At 45.2% G+C, this 20,815-nt stretch overlaps 2 protein-coding genes across 3 annotated transcripts in view; both read right to left on the bottom strand.

Annotated features, from left to right (window-relative positions):
* Positions 1 to 20,815, bottom strand: part of LOC119384074 (DENN domain-containing protein 2D) — a 184,981-nt gene that overhangs the window by 10,601 nt on the left and 153,565 nt on the right. For both annotated transcript variants that reach the window (XM_037652354.2, XM_037652355.2), the window contains exons 14-15: positions 7,485 to 7,609; positions 5,888 to 6,041 (exon numbers count right to left, since the gene is read on the bottom strand). In XM_037652354.2, coding sequence (XP_037508282.1) covers positions 5,888 to 6,041; positions 7,485 to 7,609 — 279 coding nt within the window. The remainder of the gene's footprint in view (positions 1 to 5,887; positions 6,042 to 7,484; positions 7,610 to 20,815) is intronic.
* LOC125757301 (piggyBac transposable element-derived protein 4-like) lies at positions 13,420 to 15,779 on the bottom strand. Its single transcript, XM_049412752.1, has 2 exons — positions 15,377 to 15,779; positions 13,420 to 15,291 (listed from the first exon to the last, which is right to left on the bottom strand). The coding sequence occupies exons 1-2, from the start codon at positions 15,562 to 15,564 to the stop codon at positions 13,713 to 13,715; spliced, it is 1,767 nt and encodes a 588-aa protein (XP_049268709.1). The 5' UTR covers positions 15,565 to 15,779; the 3' UTR covers positions 13,420 to 13,712.

Here is a 20,815-nt window from a genome sequence, read left to right as displayed (position 1 = left end):
AGAACCCAAGCAACAGATGTTATTGAAGACACCTTTGAGTCTCGCCTACATGCTCTGACTGATGCCGAGAAGCAGGCGCTGGCTCATCAGGTGGAGTGGAAGACCTCTAAGAATGTACCATGTGCAAGCACACGCATATTGGCCTCGAGGAGTTACGGAGTCGCCCTCTATCGGACGCGCCTCGATTGCGTGCTAGGCAGGATACCGCCGGCGCGCTCCCCATTGGTTTTGCTGTCGGCGCTCTACAAAAACACCTCGCGGAAGCCCTCCAGGGCATTTCTGTAAGTACTTTCGAAATGAACTGTGTTCTTTACTGTCAAAATAATTATTTTCGACGAACTGAAAGCACAAGATAGTCTACAGTCGCTGTCTCTTGGCAGAAAGCCGAGCACCCGCTTCACGCTGTCACCGAGTTGGAGACCCCTGAACTGGTTTCTTGTGTGAAAGGTAGTCACTCGCTGAGTGCAAACTATCTGGAATATCTCGTTACAGTAGACTGTCTGTATAACCAAACGGAGCATAACAGAAAGAAGCCTCAAGCCAGCGATCGCACGGGTTCGCGACGACAGACGGTGCCTTTTCATGTATGAGCGTCTGCATGTATGTTCGTACTGATGGTTTCGCTTTTGCTACGAGCGCGTTTTGGCACCGCGCTGTGAACTTTAGGCCTCAAAATATGAGAATTTGTGAGTAAACAAACAACTACTGTTGCACGGACGCTATCAGAGTAGCTCAAATACAATTTCCTTACAACTGCGGCTTCGGTGCGCATGGCAACTTTGTGATCTGCCGTCCCGACGATTCAGTGTTTTTTTTTTTTTTCGGTCTAAATTCGTGTACGTTTCAATGTCATTTGACAAGTTGTCTCGCACTGCGTATTGATCGGTCTTCTCAGCCGGCAAATGCCGCTGCTTCTGTTTCTTTATTCAGCGCATTCGTTTCGTTTGGTACTCACACAAAACGTGAGCAAATGCGACGCCTTTTTTTAATGCTCCTTAATTATCGTTCCGTTTGCATTCCAGTGAACTTGCCGCTCTCTGTCATCAACAAATTCATAGACCAAAGCTTCACCACTTCGAGATTACTGGTGGAAGGAGAACCAGTCTACGAGACCGAGCATGTAGTAGCATGCGATGCCTAGGAAAAGAAAGAAAATGCAGTAACGTTTGCCGGACTTGTTCTGCAAACGTCGGCTGTGAACTAGGACCCACATGAACTTGAAATAGCGGTGAATAAAATAGAAGTTATTGCAGCAACCAGCAGCCGCAAAACAGGATAGTAATTATTTGGCGTGTACCCCAGCAATTGTGCAGCAGCGTCGTGCCTAACGCCAATAGGGTAGCATCTTTCCCACGTAAATAAGTGTCTCCAAGAAAATACATGGGGTTGGCCGGTGGACCGATCACGGAGGCAATGCAAAATTTATGTAGCCTATGAAGCAATGCATGCCTCATCAAATGGGAAGGTTGCCTGTCGGCGTCCCGCGTCGGCGGCGTCAACACGAGTGATGCAAAAAATAATCCTCACGTGATGGTGTCACCATATGACGTCATCATGACGTCACAGATCGCCAAAATGTGTAGCGTCATTATGACGTCACATAATGTGACGTCACATGATGACGTATTCACACGACATGGTCGCTTTGCATTGCCTCTGTGATTGGTCACGCAGGCCGTGCAAAACCGCGTTAGGTGCAGAACGCTTTTGGAGGGGGGCGCGGGAGAATTAGTACATCGACTGACAAGAAGATGGCTTTCGCCTTCTAGTCATTTTTAACGAATGCATAAGGGACCCTGTGCGTTTTTTAATTCAACGTGTCTAAACAATGACTTGCGCATCTGCAGCCGATTTTGTGGACGCTGAGCACGGGGCCAACGATCAAGAGGTCGCATTGGAAGGTTCTAGAGATGGCATCCTGTGGCAGATAAGCATCATTTGCCGGCGGGAAGCGCGCGCGAGCCATCGTCTCAGTGCGCGCTGTCTGCTACTCACCGAACATCGCAGGCCCGACGCAGTAACAAAAGTCTTCGTCGCGGAAGTGCTCGTTGCACACAAGACTCGTAGCGGATGGCTACTTGCCGGTTCTTAGCTTTACAACCCATGCTTCACGCTGTTTCTTGTTCCGCGGTTACCAGTGCAGGCTGACACTGGGCTTCTTTGCGTAAGCGCGGCACTGCGGCACCGAGCGGTAGAGCCCCATGTTCGTCGCCTTCGGAGGCAGCCACTCTATTACAATGGTTTCAATTGAGTAGAAAATGAGAGAAAATTTCCTAATTTGAACGGACCGCAGCGCATGTGGGACTTGAAACTCGTTTTCAAAGCACGCGGTAGTGCGCCACAGGCAGCCGACGCGGCCGCTGAGACCACGTGATCCCGCCAAGCACGTCACGCCGACGGTGGCGCCGGCGTTTCCAGTGGTGGGCCTCGAGGCCAATAGGTACTTGTTGCATTTTGCACAACGCTATAGTTCACTGAGAAGTTTTGTTTGTGCAAGCCAGCTGGTTTGAACGCCTGGCGTGCCCTCACAACGCTGGCGGAGTTGATGTAGCCGCTGCAGCAGGTCGTAACCGGTGCTGGTGCGGTCGCGGCCTTGGTTGCTATCGTGCAAATGCCGAAGGGATGAACCGAACTGTGCATCTTCTACAGCGCTCCGAATCGCCATGGCGATCACGAGTGGTCGATTCCACGAAAGATCGAAAAAGGGTGTATATTTGATGTTTCCGATTTTCTTGATAATTTTGTATGTTTTGCACATATGACTGCACAGCACGAAATCGCAGTTCGTTTTCAAATAAAAATTTTTTTCAACACAGGAAAATTCGATAAGTGTCGCCGGTTGACGACGACCATTTTACGAAGAGTGCGTTTTCGTAAATTCGCAATCATGCTGGCAGCCACTCAAGCTATATATTACAAATATCTTTCTTTTTGGCGGAAGTAGAAGTAAAGAGAAAATAGCTCTTATCATTTCATGGAATTCTGAGTAAATTATGTATTTTTAAAAATTCACGAAAAACGCTGCGTTTTTGAAAATCAGTCAAATTTGGGACGCTATGGCTACTTCTGTGAATATCTTAGCTTGTTCATATTTGCAGTATGAATAGGCCTTTATGTGAATAATGAACCTCTGCATTTGTATTTCTCTAATAATTTTCAAAGTAGTAAATTTTCGTGCTCGAAACACCAAAAAGAGAAAAGTGCTCCTCCATTCAAAAATCTATATTAAAAAAAACCCAATCTCAATTTTGTTCAAAGTCCCCCAAAATGTTCTCAAAGGACTGCAGAATGATATTATGAAAAAACATGTTGCATCATTTTTATTACAACAAAAGCAGAAAAAGTCAAACATTGTGTTTCCAGAGCGTGGTGGCTACTGCGCAAAGGACATCTCTAGTAACAAGAAAATACAGTAACACGTCTTTTTTCTTTTCTGAGCTTCGCTAAACAACAGTAATGATCTATGGTCGGAAATTGGGAACTGTTTTGTAAAGAAAAAGACCGTTCCAATTAAATGCATTCGCGTGGTTTGCGACTTCACGCCAGTGTTAGACATCCCTCAGTCCACAGTATGCACTTTCAGTTGTAGCCCCCTTTTCTTTCATCTATTTCAGTTGAGTATAATTCATATCTTGAGTACTAAAGAACGCATTCCCTCCATGCGTCTCTTATGATGATGTGCTGTGCCAGAATTGAGAGATTGGTATAAAAGCCAAGGTCTCTTCATGAATGGAAATGAACTTCTGGAGAGCGGTCGCCAAGAGGTGTGGTTTTTGTTGGCCCAAATGTGTACGTTGTCAAACCTTATGTGATCAATGCAGAGTTTAAAAAGAATCGACTACGTGAAGATTGGTGGCAGCAGTTCTGGCCACGGACAAAACACGTTTTGTTTGCATTGCATCTGCTTTGCTTTGCATATCCTTCTTTCTCTTGAAGGAGTGCTGGCAGATCTGGTTTCCCTCTTGAATTGAGCGCGCATCCAGCTTCATGACCCTCCGCAAAAGAGTCTCGATCCGATATCTTCTACGTAACGAAAATTCTGCTGCAGTGGAATTTTCTTTTTGTGCACCATGAGGCAGTCCGTACAAAATCTCGGCCATGGCTATAACGCCTACCCATAGCCACCTTCAGAGCGTAGGATAGTGATCGCATCAAAGTGAAGCACAATTTGGATGCTTAACTTCTATCTCAGGTGGTGTTTGGCTGACTGGCACAGCCGTACTCGTTGCTGTCGTCTGCTCAGGCGGGCGTCCATCGCGCCGCCCTTTGCACCTGTCCGCCTAACGCATGCTACTCCGTTTACACGAGTGCTTGTAGCGCGGGCCACACGATCCGCACTGTGCGGATCCAGAGACCGGGCGGGAGAGCGACGAGCGGTGAAAAATGTATCGTCTAATCAACGCAATCGACACCCCAGCTTTTTCTCGTGCATAGCGACAAAGCCTGGCAAACAATGTGTGGCTGCTGTGCTTAGGTTGCACTGCGGTACTCGCCGTTCACCACTGCCGCCATTTGCAATTTCTCACATTCTTACAATGCATGATCGACTCAGCTACACATATTTCGCGTTTAGCTTCGTTGCTTTTCTATAAGCGCATTTACTAAAAAAAATTATCCAGAGGAATGAAAATGTCCGTGCTGCCCGTCGACGAACGATGAATGTAAGTGGTGTCGCAAATGCATTTAATTGTAACGATCTTTTTTTTCTTTACAAAACAGTTCCCACTTTCCAACAATAGATCATTACTGCTGTTTAGCGAAGCTCAGAGAAGAAAAAAGACGTGTTACTGTATTTTCTTGTTACTAGAGATGTCCTTTACGCAGTGGCCACCACGCTCTGGAAACACAATGTTTGACATTTTCTGCTTTTGTTGTAATAAAAATGATGCAACATGTTTTTTCATAATATCATTCTGCAGTCCTTTGAGAACATTTTGGGGGACTTTGAACAAAATTGAGATTGGGTTTTTTTTATTATAGATTTTTGAATGGAGGAGCACTTTTCTCTTTTTGGTGTTTCGAGCACGAAAATTTACTACTTTGAAAATTATTAGAGAAATACAAATGCAGAGGTTCATTATTCACATAAAGGCCTATTCATACTGCAAATATGAACAAGCTAAGATGTTCACAGAAGTAGCCATAGCGTCCCAAATTTGACTGATTTTTAAAAACGCAGCGTTTTTCGTGAATTTTTAAAAATACATAATTTACTCAGAATTCCATGAAATGATAACAGCTATTTTCTCTTTACTTCTACTTCCGCCAAAAAGAAAGATATTTGTAATATATAGCTTGAGTAGCTGCCAGCATGGTTCCGAAGTTACGAAAACGCATTCTTCGTAAAATGGTCGTCGTCAACCGGCGACACTTGTCGAATTTTCCTGTGTTGAAAAAAAATTTTATTTGAAAACGAACTGCGATTTCGTGCTGTGCAATCATATGTGCACAACATACAAAATTATCAGGAAAATCGGAAACATCAAATATACACCCTTTTTCGATCTTTCGTGGAATCGACCGAGTAAGTAGAAAACAGAAACTTTCGTGAGGCGGAGCAACGTCTAGCGAAACGCTCACTCGGGAACAGAGGCCCCTCAGCAATATAAAATTGAATGTGTCCTCGCTTTTACTTATTCTTCTTGGTCAAGCAATATTCGCACATAATGTAAAATATCGATTTAAGATTTTAATTCTATACAAGCTGTATAGACAGCTGCGTGAGCCACACGTTTCATAGAAAACTTGAATTTTCAAACACGTGAATTTCTTTACATATCATTTGCGTCTGCGGCGGTTACTGCAAGTGTAAATGTTGCCCTTTCATCTACGTGTGATTTCCTCTATTTAAAAAAGTGAGTCGGGAGTCTCTGATGCGTACACATACCTTTGGGCAACAGGTGGTGATGGGGAGTGCGCGCGAGCTGTCGTAAGCGCTGTGTTCGTTCACGGAGGAATTGTTCAAATGCCTCTGTTTCTACAAACCACTGCAGGAACATCTGCGCACCTCGTGAGGAAGGGGCACGCATGAAAGCGTCACGCTGAAAGAAAAGCGAAACGACAAGCTCAGGCACGAAGAGAACTTCCTCTACAAAGGATATACACTTCTCTGGAGGCTCCGCAAACAGCGACGCCCTCTATGTGTAAGGTGAAAATGTTTTTAAGGCCGTAAACACAACATTTTTATGACGTGTTTCATTGACGAATAAATCTGACCATGCCAAAATAACGCCTCTGCTAGTGTGCGTGTGCGTAGGTAGCTTTCGCAGCCAGATATCACTAGCACAAAAAACAGCTCTCATTAAATGCAAAATGGCACCATGAAAAACGAACACACATGAAACTCAACATGGTCGCTACATAACCTGATGAACCCTCCAACACAATCACAACGGAGAACTTGAGAATATTTGAATGTCGAGCCCATTGGTGCAACACATTGCCTTGTTAAGAGGAAAGAAATGATGGGTGGCAAACAATATTTATAAGTGTTCACTTGACCATTTTCATGTAAGATCATTATACCTATATAGTTAAGTAGCGCACCTTGGACGGGGACAAAAGGAATCGGAAGGACACGACAATGGCTACACTCACAACTGAATTTATTTGAGGAAAAATACTTCAATACTTGTCCCCGACCAAAATGCGCTACTTAACCATATAGGTATAATGATCAGTCACCAACTAACCCAGCTCTCAACCTTATTGAACTCCACGTAAGATGCGCACGTGTACTAAAATAATTCAAGTAGGGCGCACTTCAAAATCTGCTTGCTTTGTCATTAAACCCTCATTCCCTGTACGCATTCTTTCGCGTTGTCTTTATTTTATGCAGGGCGGGCGACAAAGAGAGATCAGTCTGATGACCATTCTGCTGTCCAAATTTCTTTGGGTGGCAACCTTCATTGATTTTGGCCTTGAGTTCTATAGGAATGCTGTGTGGCCTAGTTGCCTTCACTATAGATAATCGCTGCAGAGGACACGTTAATTATTTGCCTAACACTGTATACAATGCACTGCATATATGCACTTGTACTTGTATGATATCGGTACCACAGGACAATAAAGCTTCAGGACAGGGTTTGACGTGCCTCAACCACAAATAAATTATTATGCGTGCTGATATGGGGAACTTCGCGCAATGCGAACCCATTGCCAGGAATCAATCTTGCTCTCTCGCACTTAGCACCGCTATGCCAGCAGCTTATACACAAAGGAGCGGAATGATAACGCGGCATGGAACATCATAAAGGTATATCTCATGTCGACAAGAGAAGACAGCGAATGACTCCCAAATTAATTCACAGAATATGTGTGGACTGATTGGCCATCTGAATGACAACATGTGACTTGCATGCCTGTCTAGGTGTGAATTCGTGAAAATTATTCATCAATCTTCTAAGCCTTCTCCACATAACTACAAAACGACCACCAAATGTGGACATGATAACCCATAATTTGGCCGTGTTGCAAAACCTTACGTGAAACGTAGATTCCTTGAGGTCGTCCGATAGGATGATGTGTTGGTCACAATGCCCCACCAGCTCGACAAACAGACGAACGAAGGCCTCCGTTATCATCATGTCCCGCACTCGGCCCGTTGGATCTGCACATCCATCACCAGCCGTCACTCAGCCGCACATTTCAGTCTCATGCTCTCATTGAACTCTTCCCAGCTCAGGCCGCATCCTACCTGCTACTACTCAGACATACCGAGTCGCATCAGACACAACTGTTAGGTCAGATGTAATACTCGTTAAAAGGACACATGCAGACGAGAGAGAATGAGATCTATGCGTAAGGAACACAAGCGAGGTGGATTCAACAAACCAACAAAATTTGCCTGTCGACATCTCGCTGCGGGGGCACGTGAACAATAACACACACACTCTGTGGCGTCGCAACAGAGTTTGGCACGCGGGGACGGCACACACGTTGTTTTGCCGATTGCGCTCAAGCCGCTGGCCAAAACGCCACCGCGCTTCGAACTTATGGCGCGTTCATACTTGGCCTCAAAGGAGGTGAAAGCGGCAAAACTCACAGGAAATTCGCACCGAAAAACCACGCAGCGAGCCGGACGCAAAAAAAATCGGTCCAAGGCCGATTTTTCTGCCACGCGAAAGCGGATCGCCTTTCCGCTTCACGGGAAGCTGCACTTTGGCTGTGCTAGCTTAAATCACGTGACGTGAACAACCGGCCACAAATTCAACATCGCGGCCAAGGCGTCGGCAGTGGCTTGCATCGGCGCATTTCCAAACTACCCGTGCAGCATGGCAAGACTCACAGCCTCGACAAGGGCGCGGTTCTCGAGAACCTGGTTTGGATTACGATTGACGAGAACACTGGAAGGAGAGGAAGGTGTAGCAGCAGCAAGTCGGCATGCCCCAACGTGTCTCCCTTTTGCACAGCCAGGTGAATCCGCCGCCGCTGCTGGCGTGCCTAAAGTCCCTAGATTTTTCCCTGTTCTTTCTTAAGTACCGACAACCATTGACGCGCCGGTGACGAATCTCATTGGTTAACGCTCGTTTTCGGTAGCCATGTTCTTCCTAACTCTTTTCCAGCACCTGGTGAAACGCGTCCCCCATTCACTAATGACAGGGGGTTGACGGGAGGAGAAAGGCGCGTCGCGGTAGCATATTGTCCGCTGAAAGGTGCGTGGCACATGGTTTTGTAAATCTTCCAAGTAAGGAAGAAAATGGCGTCAGACAGCAGCTGCGCGTGAGAGAGGGCCGTGAAAGGAGGCAGTTGTCGGTACTTAAGTAAAAGGGAAAAATCTAGGGACTTTAGGCGTGCCTGCTTATGTAGCTTCTGCTGGTGTATCTCCCAAAACAGCTGTTTGAAAAGGTCAAAGCTATTTCTTTTCCATGTTTTGCATGCATAACTTGAATTCGGTACGAAATTAAATGCTCAGGAAACGGGAAAAAGAGAATAATTCTGGAAGTGGCGAAGGCGGCGACGGCATGCTGGGGAGGCAGAACAAATGTCAACAATTTCGACGCGCGCGAGCACGGTTTTCCGGCCGCTCTGGCGCTTTCGCTTCGCTTCTTAAGTGTGAATGCACCACTACAGAGGCGTGTATGAATATGCACGGCCATCAGCATGATGTTGCCTGTAAAGGTAACGAATCGTGCAATATTCTCACAACAACAGCGTACGGGAAAGCCCAGAAAAAGATGGGACATGTGATGTATCCCCACTGATAATTTCATGAAAGGCAATCTCACCAGGAACTCTGGCGTAACAATATTCTTTAGTTGCTGGCATTTTTGTGGATGCGTAATATCATTATAAAAACGTTGTGGTTCATAGGTGACCATACTTTTGTAGGACCACAACAAAAAGGCACCCACAAATGAATTTGCAGCGTACGAGATGATGCCAAAATTATTTAAACACTAATTAGCAGTTTCACACATTGCACCATAAAGGAAAGCAAATAACAAAAGCAATCAGAAAGAGGAAAATGTATCTTAAAATAAAACATAACACGGTAGAGCCTTCCAGTCATAAAATGTATAAGATTCCTGAGAAAGGTAAATGTTTTCACTGAAGGTTATTAAACATTTTACCTCTAGTAAACTATCTTACTGCACGCATTTCATTACATGGAAAATATGCAGACACTCTGCTGCTAAAGTTTTCCCGCCGTAACACAATCTTTACGTATTTAACTGGATTTGTAGTTTTCTCACCAATCGGCAACATTTTGCATAGGCGAACTTTCACTCATCTAAAGAGTCTAAATCCAAATGTGCAGCATTCGGACGCCTACATTTTTTCTTGTTTAAATTGTTACCTTCCAGCTAACATGTCTTCCAACATCCGTCTATAGGTAGGTAATGTCAAATATCTTGTAATAAAAGACTGGTGACATCAGTATCATCATTTTGACTAGTGGACAGTAACAACAAGCACAATGATGTAGACAAGGAAAATAGGCTTCGCAGAAAAAAAGTTTAACTGAACATTAACCAGCTAGCCCACTCGCCATCTCGTAATACCAAACGCCTCAATACGACCTCAACCTTTTCAATTCTAATGTACCAAAATACCCAAGAATGAACTTGGTCATTATGTTTCTATCACAAGTAACACTGCTAATTAACAAATCGTACCATTCACGGCTTTGCAGTGTCATCAGTTTAATCAGACATAACTTATTCATATTCAATCAGTCTCATTCATAATGTTACGATACATCCAGGTGCGGCTTGCCCCGAAAGATAACACGTACAGCCGTTTAAGTCAGTAATACCAAGTTCGACACTGAGTTGCATCGAAAAAAAAATCTAGTGCGCTTGTCAGTGTATCCGAAAAAGTATTGCCCTGATGCTCCAGACAGAACAAGACAGTAAAAAATCCACGCAATAAAATAATTAAAAACGAAAGTTCTAAGTGAGATGCCACAGTTTATCAGGGGGCCCTGTAATTGGTATTTTGTCTTATTTGGAGTGGTCTAGCGAAGCTCGCCGCTCCTTCAACGCTAACTGCGCCGTTTCACTTGGACTGGTGTCCATAATTTCTTGCGAGGCAGTGGACACCCGCTCCAAAGAGCGACTTGTGCGTCGCGTAGACTTCGCATGGAGCGACGAAGTCTTGGACCCCACCGGACCAGTGGTCGAAGTGCCCTCCTTGGCCGCTACGGTGCCAGAGCTTGTAGAGGCCACCGGTGTGGTCACGTTAACAGTGGCTGCTCCCACCGTGGGGGTGGATGGCGTTAGTCTCGGCCCGCTGCGTGAGGTCCGGGCGACACGATCCTCAATTCAGGGGTGGAAGCGGGCTTGAGTGTTTTAGAGCAGCTCAGGGAGCAGGAATAACATTGTTTTGGAGTAGCTTTGGAGCGGTAAAACGGTAGTTTTGGAGCAGCTTCGGAGCACCAAAAGGTGTGCTTTGGAGCAGTGTAAGTTCGTTTTGGAGCAGATTTCTAGGCTCAAACATCATGGTTAATTGAATTTTTTTAAATTTCTGATAAACAAAAAAATTGCAATGATTTTTAATAAACACTGAATACTGATGCGGCGACCAGACTTACCACAAACTATATGTGTGTTTTCCCATCATTAACCCTTTGTAGGTTTGCCTATATTTTTGACACGATGATGTAAAAACCGGCTGTGGCATATTGACATAAACTACAAAGAAACAGTATAAAACAAATCAAACCAGTAGTTTACTGAAAAAAAATGGGACATATATGTCCCGCTGACTCATGAGAGTCTTTTCAAAAAGTGGAAAAACATTGTCCCAGTGTCTTATGAAGGCACCATCTCGCGATTTCATCAACAGGTATTTGGGATGCAAACGACCGAAGTTAGTGGCACAGGGCATCATTTCTCAAGTTGTGCTAAGGAAAGTTGTGCACACCTCATTTCCAGCAGTAGAACACTACCTGCCCTTGCGCCTCTGGTGAGCCTTCATAGCGCCATGGTCTATTCCTGTAAAGCTTACTTCACCGCATGCACCAACCATTTTTTTGTCCATTTGCCTGTCCTTGCTTTGGCTGTCGAAATTTTCGAGTACGGCTGTTAACCCTGGATATGTGCCTACTTTTCAGGAGTTGTATGATATCAAGAAAAATATTTCCACGCACGAATATCCGCAATTACGCTGAAGGATGAACGTGGCAATTTCGCAGGGGATTGTGTTTCGATGCATTTATCGGTCAAGTTTCTGAGCAAGTTTACAAAAACACGTGATGACTGGAAGCTAAAATCGCCTCTCTGAAAAATCAGAAAAAGAGGAAATTATCCAGCATTTAGATTGGTAGGTTCTATCTGAAAAAGAGGAAAATTCAGAGCCTGTCATGCAAAATTTGCTGAAATTCAGCGCCATTCTAGCACTACTTCCACCCTTTGAAGGTGTGGTAAAAGAATTTTCCTCAGGATTACGAAGACTTGGATAAGATATGAGTGACTTAGCGTTGCGCTAATTGCAACGGGTGATGTGGGAGACCTGCAGACGGAAAAGTGGGACGTATGTGTCGCACAAAGGGATAAGACATCACAGCTGAAAGAGCAATAACTCGGAGAAAACGCCTTTATTAGGCGACAATCCAAACGCACCTCCGTCCGCTGCAAAGATTGCTACAGTATCGCCAATTACATTTCGCTTGCAGAAAGTTTGTCATCACGACATTAATCCATAAGGCTACTCGCCGCATCTGAGCACGATCTGGAGCGGAGTGGGGACGAATAACACTCACACGGCAAATGCGCACGCACGGCTCAGCGAGCGGCCCGGCAGTGACGCCGTGAGCTGGAGGCGACGCGCTGCACGCAACTAGCCACGAGACGATCGACTCCATGCAACCTTATCGCGTTTCTATGAAAGTGTCAGTTTTCGCTTAGTGGCAGATCGTGGTACAGATGTGTACACATGTATCACGGAAAGTCGCCCATTCAGTCGCTATGCCAGTTGTTGCGTACCCCAGACCCTGTATTAGTTTCGAAATGCTCCTTGGCGTCACCACCGCACGCCATCAGATGATCGTGTGAGTGTGCCAGAATCTTTTCTGCACTTGGCATGAATGAATGAATGCACAACTTTATTTGTCCCTGGTTAACGGGAAGGGGGCAATGGGACAGAGGGTGGGGGGAGGACCTACTTGAAGTAGGCCTCCTCTACCCTCTCGGACCACGCCAGGATGGCTTTCTGAATGTCGGGGCTCGAGCAGCGCAAGGCAGCCTCCTACTGCTCCTCACTAGAAATTAGGCATGCCAGGAAAGGGAGAAGAGGGTTTCATTCACTTGGCAAAAAGAGAGAAAAGGCTTTGTGGTCGGTACTTTAGGCAATATTTGCTGTGGCACTGTATTTATTTCTTTGTTGGCGACGATGGCGCCCGTCGGGAGATGCATATTTGTACTTGGTGGTAACGACGTACTGCCATTTCGTGTGTAGTTATGCCACGTTCCCAGCAGGTACGAATTAACGAGTTTTCACTGTATTACACGATATCAGTTCAAATTACTTTTGCTCATGCTAGTGCCACCAGTTTATCGGGGAAGCCACGGCAATAACAGCGCTAGCCGTGACGGACATCACGGCCCTACATTGACCAATCGCGTGAGTGAGTGAGTGAACCATGAGTGAATCAAAATACATGACCAAACTACACTGGATATGGATAGGGTGGCTAGAATGGGGCCTAGCCTAGGGTGGCTAGAATTCTAGCCACCCTACCTAGCCACCCTAATATGGATGCGGCTGCGTCCTTTGTGTAGCCAACGATCAGTGTTGCTCGGTCGATGATGAGACTCGGCTAGATTTGGCGTTGCACACTTTGAATTAACAATTATCGCCCATATTGCCGTTTATGTGCTGCTTGGTGAAGCACTTCCACCCCTGTTTAACTCTTTCGCTACGGCGGAAAAACGGCACTTTTTTGGTGCTTTCACAATAAAATTTATTTCTCTTGAAAAAAAAGGCACATATAGCATTGCAATATATGAAATGGTAGCTTATTGATTCGGCCTTTTATACATATAAAACACTTTGGTATGAGACTTACAGAATTGGAAAATTTAATTGTCAAATAACAAAAAACGTACAAAAAGTTATACAAGCACTTCATAAAATGGTGAATGTAGAGAGTGAAAAAATTATTTTGAGAAATCTGAAATATACAAATTGTTACTAGTTCTCTTAGCTATCATTCTAGTATAAACACAAATCCAGTGCAGCATGTCAACAATTTCTTTCGGCCCATCAACCTACTGGCTCCGACGACTGTGCCACTCGGCAAAACAGTCTCGGGAAGGCAGGAAGCAAAGGTAAATTTTGCAGGTCGAGCAGAATACGTTCGTTCTGTTTTGCGTTTTTGTTTTTTCGTAGCAGAGCTTGCAGTTCCTTCTCTTTTCCATTCTTTTCGGCTGGTGCCGAACAGGATCTAGAGGGGAGAAGGGGGGTGAGAAAGGGGCGTGTCCTTGAGAAACTTCATCGTATTGAAATATCTGTTGAATCAGTTCTTCCCTGAACGCCAATTGGTCAAAGTTCCTGTTTCTGAAAAGTTCTTCAACATTTGGATTATCTTTCTGGTGTTCCTGAAACAAAATAAAACTGTTTACGCATGCAATGTCCACAGCATGAAAAAACAGGGTTTTCCACCAACGTACGCACTTTCTGAGTACGTTGTACGTGGCAATTATCTGATCTGATTTATCCACGCCGAGCATTCCGGTGTTGTAGTCATGAACAAGGAGGGGCTTATTTATGGTATTCACAACCCACTGGCCCCCCCTTTTCTCTCTCCTTTTTGCAACAACATGCTTATTTGCTGTGTGCATCGTGCTCATCAGACACACAGAACGTCGATCCTTCCATTGCATGAAAAGGATGTTGCCTTCCCGAATCCAGCGAACGTCCCCACGCTGCGCCCTTCGTTCCCACGTAGCATCCTTCAATTCTTTTGGGAAGCCCCGACGATCTTTGCGAGTGGTCCCGCAGGCAAGCGTCTTGTGCTCAAGGAGGTGTTCGAAAAGTTTTGCCGATGTATAAAAGTTATCCATAAAAATTTTATATCCCTGATGGAGATACTCTGTGCAGAGCCGAGTCACTACGTCAAACGCTAATCCGTGGGGTCCTGGTACCTCTCGTTTTCCAGTGTACACAAAAAAATTAATTGTATAGCCGGTATTCGAATCCGCCAGCACCCACAGCTTATATCCAAATTTCGTCACTTTGTCCCGAATGTACTGCCTGATTCCTGACCTGGCTTTTGATTTTACCATGCGTTCATCCACCGCAAGGTTGCGCCGTGGTTGAAACAAACTTCGTGACTGCAGATTTATGTGTCTCAGGAGCCATGACACCCTCCAAGTCTTCCCATCAGATGCTGCAGCCGCAAGATCTTCCGGGTCCCCTACACTTAGGAAAGATAACAACGCAAAGAATCGGTCCCGTTTCATAATATTTGGTGGGAGAAGGCCTGAAAATATTCCCGTCGTCCGCCAGTACATGTGGAGCCGTGGTACATCAACAACACCCATGTAGAGGATAAGTCCGATGAACCTCAGCATCTCAAGTGGCATTACCTCTTCCCAGGAGCCGTCCCGGCGAGCGTACGTTTGTCTGTCCAAAATATGCATCCAGGCATACTTGTTTGTGTTGTCACATAACTTCTGGATCACTTCTGTCGTAAAAAACAAAAGGAAAAAATCAAGCGCCCTTGAGAAGCGACGCACGTCACTCCGTAGCGCTGCTGCAACATGAGCACCAGGCTGTCTTGTGGGTGAAAATCTCATACGGCGTGCTGCATTTGGCAAAACATCCTTGCCGTAGGTTGTTGAGACCCTAAGCAAAGAAAGGATACCGTAGTCGTCAAATATCAAGTGCATTTTTTTTTTATATGCAGCGCGAAGTCAAAAACGAACCTTACCTGGTAGTACTTGTCGAAGTCTGAGGCGTCTGATCTGGAGTGTCATCGTCCGAACTCGAATCTGAAGCTTCCACATCGTCACTCGAGTCGTCTTCACTACTAAGATCGAAAAAATCATCGCTAGAAGCGGCCGAAGTGCTTGCAACAGCAATCGGCTGTCGCAGCGCGCGGCGGGGACGGGCGGCCATTCTCACGTAAAACGAAACCGCATTCCGTTCAAAGTGCGCTCGTGGGAGCGGCTCCGCGGGCGAAATGTAAACAAAGAAAGATGAGAGTGGAAAGTTAGTTGGCCAAGCTTAGGCTAGATGGCGTTAGGTGCCCGTAAAGTGCGAGTTTTCAATTTTTGCGGGAGATTTGAAATCATCGGAACTCCGTGTCCGATGGCCTATGGGTCCGTAGCGAAAGAGTTAAAAAGTTTGCTTATGCAGGAGCAAAACACGTCAACAAATTGACCGGCACAAAGCTGTGCCGGGTGGTTAGACCTGTAAAATATGAAAAAATCGTCCACGCATCTAAACACTTTAACAGCGCTTGTCTGTTGCAGACATTCCATGAGGGATCTGTCATACTTTGCTAATTTGGTAAAAAAATATCCCTGAGGACGGTGGCAACACATGAGCCTATGCAGACACCTTCTTTTTGAATAAAAAGTTTGACATTCAGCTTTATGTAGGTGGAACGCAGATAAAAGGGTTTCGAAAAAGTTCTGATACTGATTCTGCAGGAGCCCTGAAACCGGACGCACCCATAGTGGTCAATGCATTCGCTCACCTCTGTGCAGACCTGGTAAAGGAATGAAGAATAATGGAAGCCCTCAATTGCAAAGAATTTGTTTTGGCAGACATCCTTGCTGAAGACATCCATAGTTATACCCTACGTTGGAAACCATCATGTACAAAGAAAAGGGACTTGTATTGGGTCTATAGTGGCCCCTGTACTCAGCGAGATTTCATGATTGATGCAGCGCTAAAGACGAAGATGAAAGGAACACAGAGTGCACAGGACAGCGCTCATCCTCTGCACTCTGTGTTCCTTTCATCTTCGCCTTTAGCGCTGCATCAATCATGCAAGCATTCCAGCTAGCCCAACTTTTCTTTCTACTGTCAGTGACATTTACCTCGCTTCTGTGCACCGTCGGTTGAATAAATGTCTATCTGGTACTGAGCTTCTGCGAGTACTGAGGTACGTAGATGACTGCCTCGTTTCCGTGCAGGTTTCCTGTCACACTAGTTTTGAGAAACTGGTTCCCAGTATAGTAGAGCAGTTTCCCAGTGTTGCAGAAGGCTGAAAGTTTACTCATGAGTTGCCCCGAGATCAAATTTTTTAGATTTAAAGCTGATTTTTAAAGGTAACCAAGTACGTTGGTTTTAGTCCAAGAACTACGAAATCTTCGTTGCCTTACAACGGTGCCCATTCAAAGATAACAAAAAGGACAATTGTGCTGTTAATCTGCCCTTCAGAAGTCATGCTTTCAGAAATATGAACAAAGTTTTAGGCTTCAGGTTGAGCCACAAAGCAAGAATTCTTGCGTAAGCGAAACTGCGCTCGCTCGCGCGTCCTAATAAAGTCACGGATCGAGCACTAAAGTCCCTCTGCAGGGACCTTATATAAAGTCCCAATACAGGGACCTTATCAGGCACAGCACTGATGCGCCCTCTGTCATGAGAGTCCACCAGCGGAGAGGGAAAAACACATGCGTCGCGCTCTCCGACGAAGCTCTCCGGTTCAAGGCCATTCGGCGCCTACTCGCCGTTCGCGCTTTACGCCCAAGAGGGTGTTTCTTGTGCATTTTTGCCAGCTGCATATTTTTCAATAAATTAACGAAAAAAATGGCGTCACATACAGGAAAATTATCCAAGTGAGACATCTTGTAGAACGCGAAATCTATAAATTTTTGGTAACGTGAACTCGATAGGTTAGGTATAATTTTTAAGGCGAACACAAACGCATCATCAAATGCAAGAATTGACCGTCGGCTTCGGCGTCCCGTTTCAGCGGCGTCAACATGAGTGATGCATAATAATCATCCCGTGGTGACATCACCACATGACGCTATCATGACATCACAGATCACCAAAATTTATGACGTCACATGACGTGACGTCATCACATGAAATCGTTGCTTTGCATTGCCTCCGTCATCGGTGATCAGATCATGAAGGCAGTGCAAAACCAGGTGACGTGCAGAAAGCTTGTAATGCCTTCGATCCTGGAGGCAGTGCAAAACCATGTTAGGTGCAGAAAGCTTTTGCACGCGGCTGGGGCAGGACAGACACATCGACTGAAGAAGAAGACGACGGCTATATCACCTTCTAGTTGTCTTAGTCTAATGCATAAGGGACCCTGCGAGTTTTTTCAACGAATGATGTGACTTACTCTCCGAGAAGTGCTTCTCGCAAATGTAGTCACGAGGCGTGAGCTCTCGATCTTTCCTCGGTATGGCACCAGCCCACGCTTCCAACCTCACCTGGTCACTAAAAACTTTGAAGGTTGCGTACCCACTCCTTGCAGGATGCGTACCCGCTGTTACAGTTCGGCACGACACATTTCCGCCCCATCCTATAGGAGCACTGGTGGAAATCTACGAAGTGCTCTCCTTTGTTCACGGAGCAATACTTCTTTCTGCGTGCCTTTGTTTCGTCGTGAAAAGCGCGCGCAAAGTTCGAGAAGTCAGCTCCGCCGGCACGACGCGGAAGCCATTGAGTGCGCTAAAGAGACAAAAAGCACTAAAGAGACAAAAAGGCAAAAAGCGAATTCGAATATTGAAGTGTGAGTGCGAATCGAATCGAATATTTTTCAAATATTTCTCGAATATTTCTGGAATATTTTTCGAATACTTCGAAGCGAAATTGCAGTTAGAGAGGATTCCTAAGCATATTCTCATGAGATAGTAACATGAAAGTATTTCTTTTCACTAGGTTGATCAAGCACTGGCAGGGTGGTGTTTCATAGTTGTCTTATCAAGAATGAGGCAATGTAGAGGCCGAATTCTATTTATGTACATGATTTGGTGCAGCCAAAGTGTTGCTGACAACACTTTACACGTGATGGGCAAAGATGCCATTTCCTCAGCCTCTCCTCCTCTTTCAACTTCTGTGGAAGCCCAACTGATGTGGCAGACAAGGGTGTGCTCCCTTCAAGTCCCGAGTTCCAAATCTGCCTTGTAGACGTTGATATATAAGAACATCTGATATTTTGGATGCTAAAAAGCTTTGGCTTCCGATTTTTCATACTTCTTGCCCAAATTTCAGGTCCAAAACAGCATTAATTGAGCCCCCACCTCTGCCAGAGCCCCCCCCTCTGCCACATCTTTCATCTCCATGTTGGAACCAGCGTTTTCTTGAGTTAATACATTTGCGACCGTAGCAGAGCTTGAAAGGCAGTTTTGCTGCAGTACCGGGGTGTGATGAGGTGAATAATATTGAAAATCTAGGGACCACTTCCAACTGGACGTTGACTGTGTCTTGGCAAAGTTCGACCGTAACGGAGCTTGAAAGGCAGCTTCGCTGCAATACGAGAGTGTAATGAGGTGAAGCACATTGAAAATCTGAAGGGGTCACTTTCAATCGGACGTTGACTGCATTTGTTTTTGGGAAGTTCGAATAGTTCGAATGGTAAAATTCTAGTGCGAATCGAATCGAATAGCAAACACTATTCGAAAAATATTCGAAATTTCGAATATTCGCACACCCCTACTGTTAAGGTATTTTATTTTGATATTAGTCATTTTTCCCATGGCGCACTAACCGACATCGGCACTAGCTTGACGTCATGCTACAGTACTAATTCTGGTGACTTCACGCAGCCGTCTGGTTAGTTGTGATGACGTCAAGTACCAAAACTTCCAAAATGGCCACTCGTGCGTCACCAAAACATTCAAAATGGCTGCTTCTCCGTCATCAACGAAGCCACGGTAGAGTGTACAAGATCTAGTACACTCTAGCCACGGCGCGGAACTGCTGCGGAAACGTCACGACATCTTGCATGAGCATGTGACCAGAAGCTCATACCGTATTGTGACGTCAGGGTACAGTAGGAACCGAAACTAGCTTTTAAAAACATACTGTAATTACTTTTTTAGGGTGCACTCACAGTTAGCAGTACATTTTCTAGGCTCTTGAAGGCTCAGCCCTTCATTTGACGCAAAAAAACGACAACTGAAAACTTTCGTGTTATCAGTACCCCTTTAACAAAGAAGACACCTCACATGCTTGTCTTAGCCCCAACCAAGGAAAGTACAGGATTAAGCAAAAAAGAAGCAATGGGAAATTGCTAGACCAAGAGCTTACAAGAAAAAAAAATGAATCTTGCTGATAGGACACACAAGTTGCCAATTTCCTTAAACTCTTTAAGCAATCATTTTCGAAAAGCTTTAACAACATCCAAGCGGGAATAGCTACTTGTGTACTATACATTTATATACTACATGCTGATATAAGCAGCGACAGTGCTATCGCTTAATTGAGGCTTCATTCTGGTATGCACCATTTATTTATAGCGACAAGACCACTGTAAGAGTGTATGTGACATAGTTCGCCCTCAGGGATTGACTGCAAAAAGCTTGTTTAGAGATACTCCATCACTGAGACCATGTGCAAATCGCGCTTACTCTACATTAGCGCCTGTAAACAATTCTGTGCTTTCTTTTTGCCCAAGATTATTATTCCATGTGGGGTTTTCATAGAGCACCGACAGCCAAACATAGACTGTCTGTCCCAAAAGATCCCAGAATTTTTTTTTTCATAAATCAGTCATTCAATAGTATACGTTTACAATCTTTTCAGAACTTCTCAAAGTATTTTCATGTGGTCTTGACGTTGACAAAGGCAGCAGTCGGCGTGTTCAAGACGAAACTCTTTATTTGGGTGAACCTGTGCCCAGAAAATTAAAAGAGGAAAGCACAAGCAATTCAAGCTGTACACTGATAGTGGCGAACAGAACGTTGGCCGTCGATAAACTGATCTTCGGATAGGAGCGCGGGCATTTATACACATGGCATCGAACATTCAAGTCTTAATGCTAGTGGTCACCCTAGTTCCAGAATAAACTCAACTGTTCGCGTTTACGTGCTCAAGACTATTCTAAAATAGTCTGGAAGCTTCCCAGACATTCGGGCGCGGTTTGCGAAAAGCGGTGGCTATACGTGGAACGGTCAGTTACATAAAAATACAAAAAGGAACGCGCGGGGCAGTATTCTCCCACTGCTTCCATGCACCGTTGCCAACGCTTCACGCAATCAATGTAGGTGCCCTGGAAGCTGTCAGCAGGAACCTCATTCAGTGATGTCGTTGCTGCGGCTTTTACCGTCTCCAGCGTCTCATGCCGAGTTTCTTCCAGGGTTCTTGCGATCCTTTGAAACAAAAAGTCCGGCAAAGCCAGATCGGAGCTGTGCGGCGGCTGGCGCAGCATTGCCGCACTCATTTTTGCCAACAACTTGGA

This window comes from Rhipicephalus sanguineus, chromosome 2, assembly GCF_013339695.2.
Source record: "Rhipicephalus sanguineus isolate Rsan-2018 chromosome 2, BIME_Rsan_1.4, whole genome shotgun sequence".
Classification (NCBI taxonomy): domain Eukaryota; kingdom Metazoa; phylum Arthropoda; class Arachnida; order Ixodida; family Ixodidae; genus Rhipicephalus; species Rhipicephalus sanguineus.
Note: the sequence above shows the minus strand (reverse complement) of the source record. Positions and strands in the feature narration are given on the sequence as shown.

Coding starts and splice junctions, on each gene's coding strand:
- LOC125757301 (XM_049412752.1), bottom strand. CDS start 15,564: ATGGCCGCCCGTCCCCGCCGCGCGCTGCGACAGCCGATTGCTGTTGCA. Junction 15,292..15,376: donor ACTTCGACAAGTACTACCAG/GTAAGGTTCGTT, acceptor TTCTTTGCTTAG/GGTCTCAACAACCTACGGCA.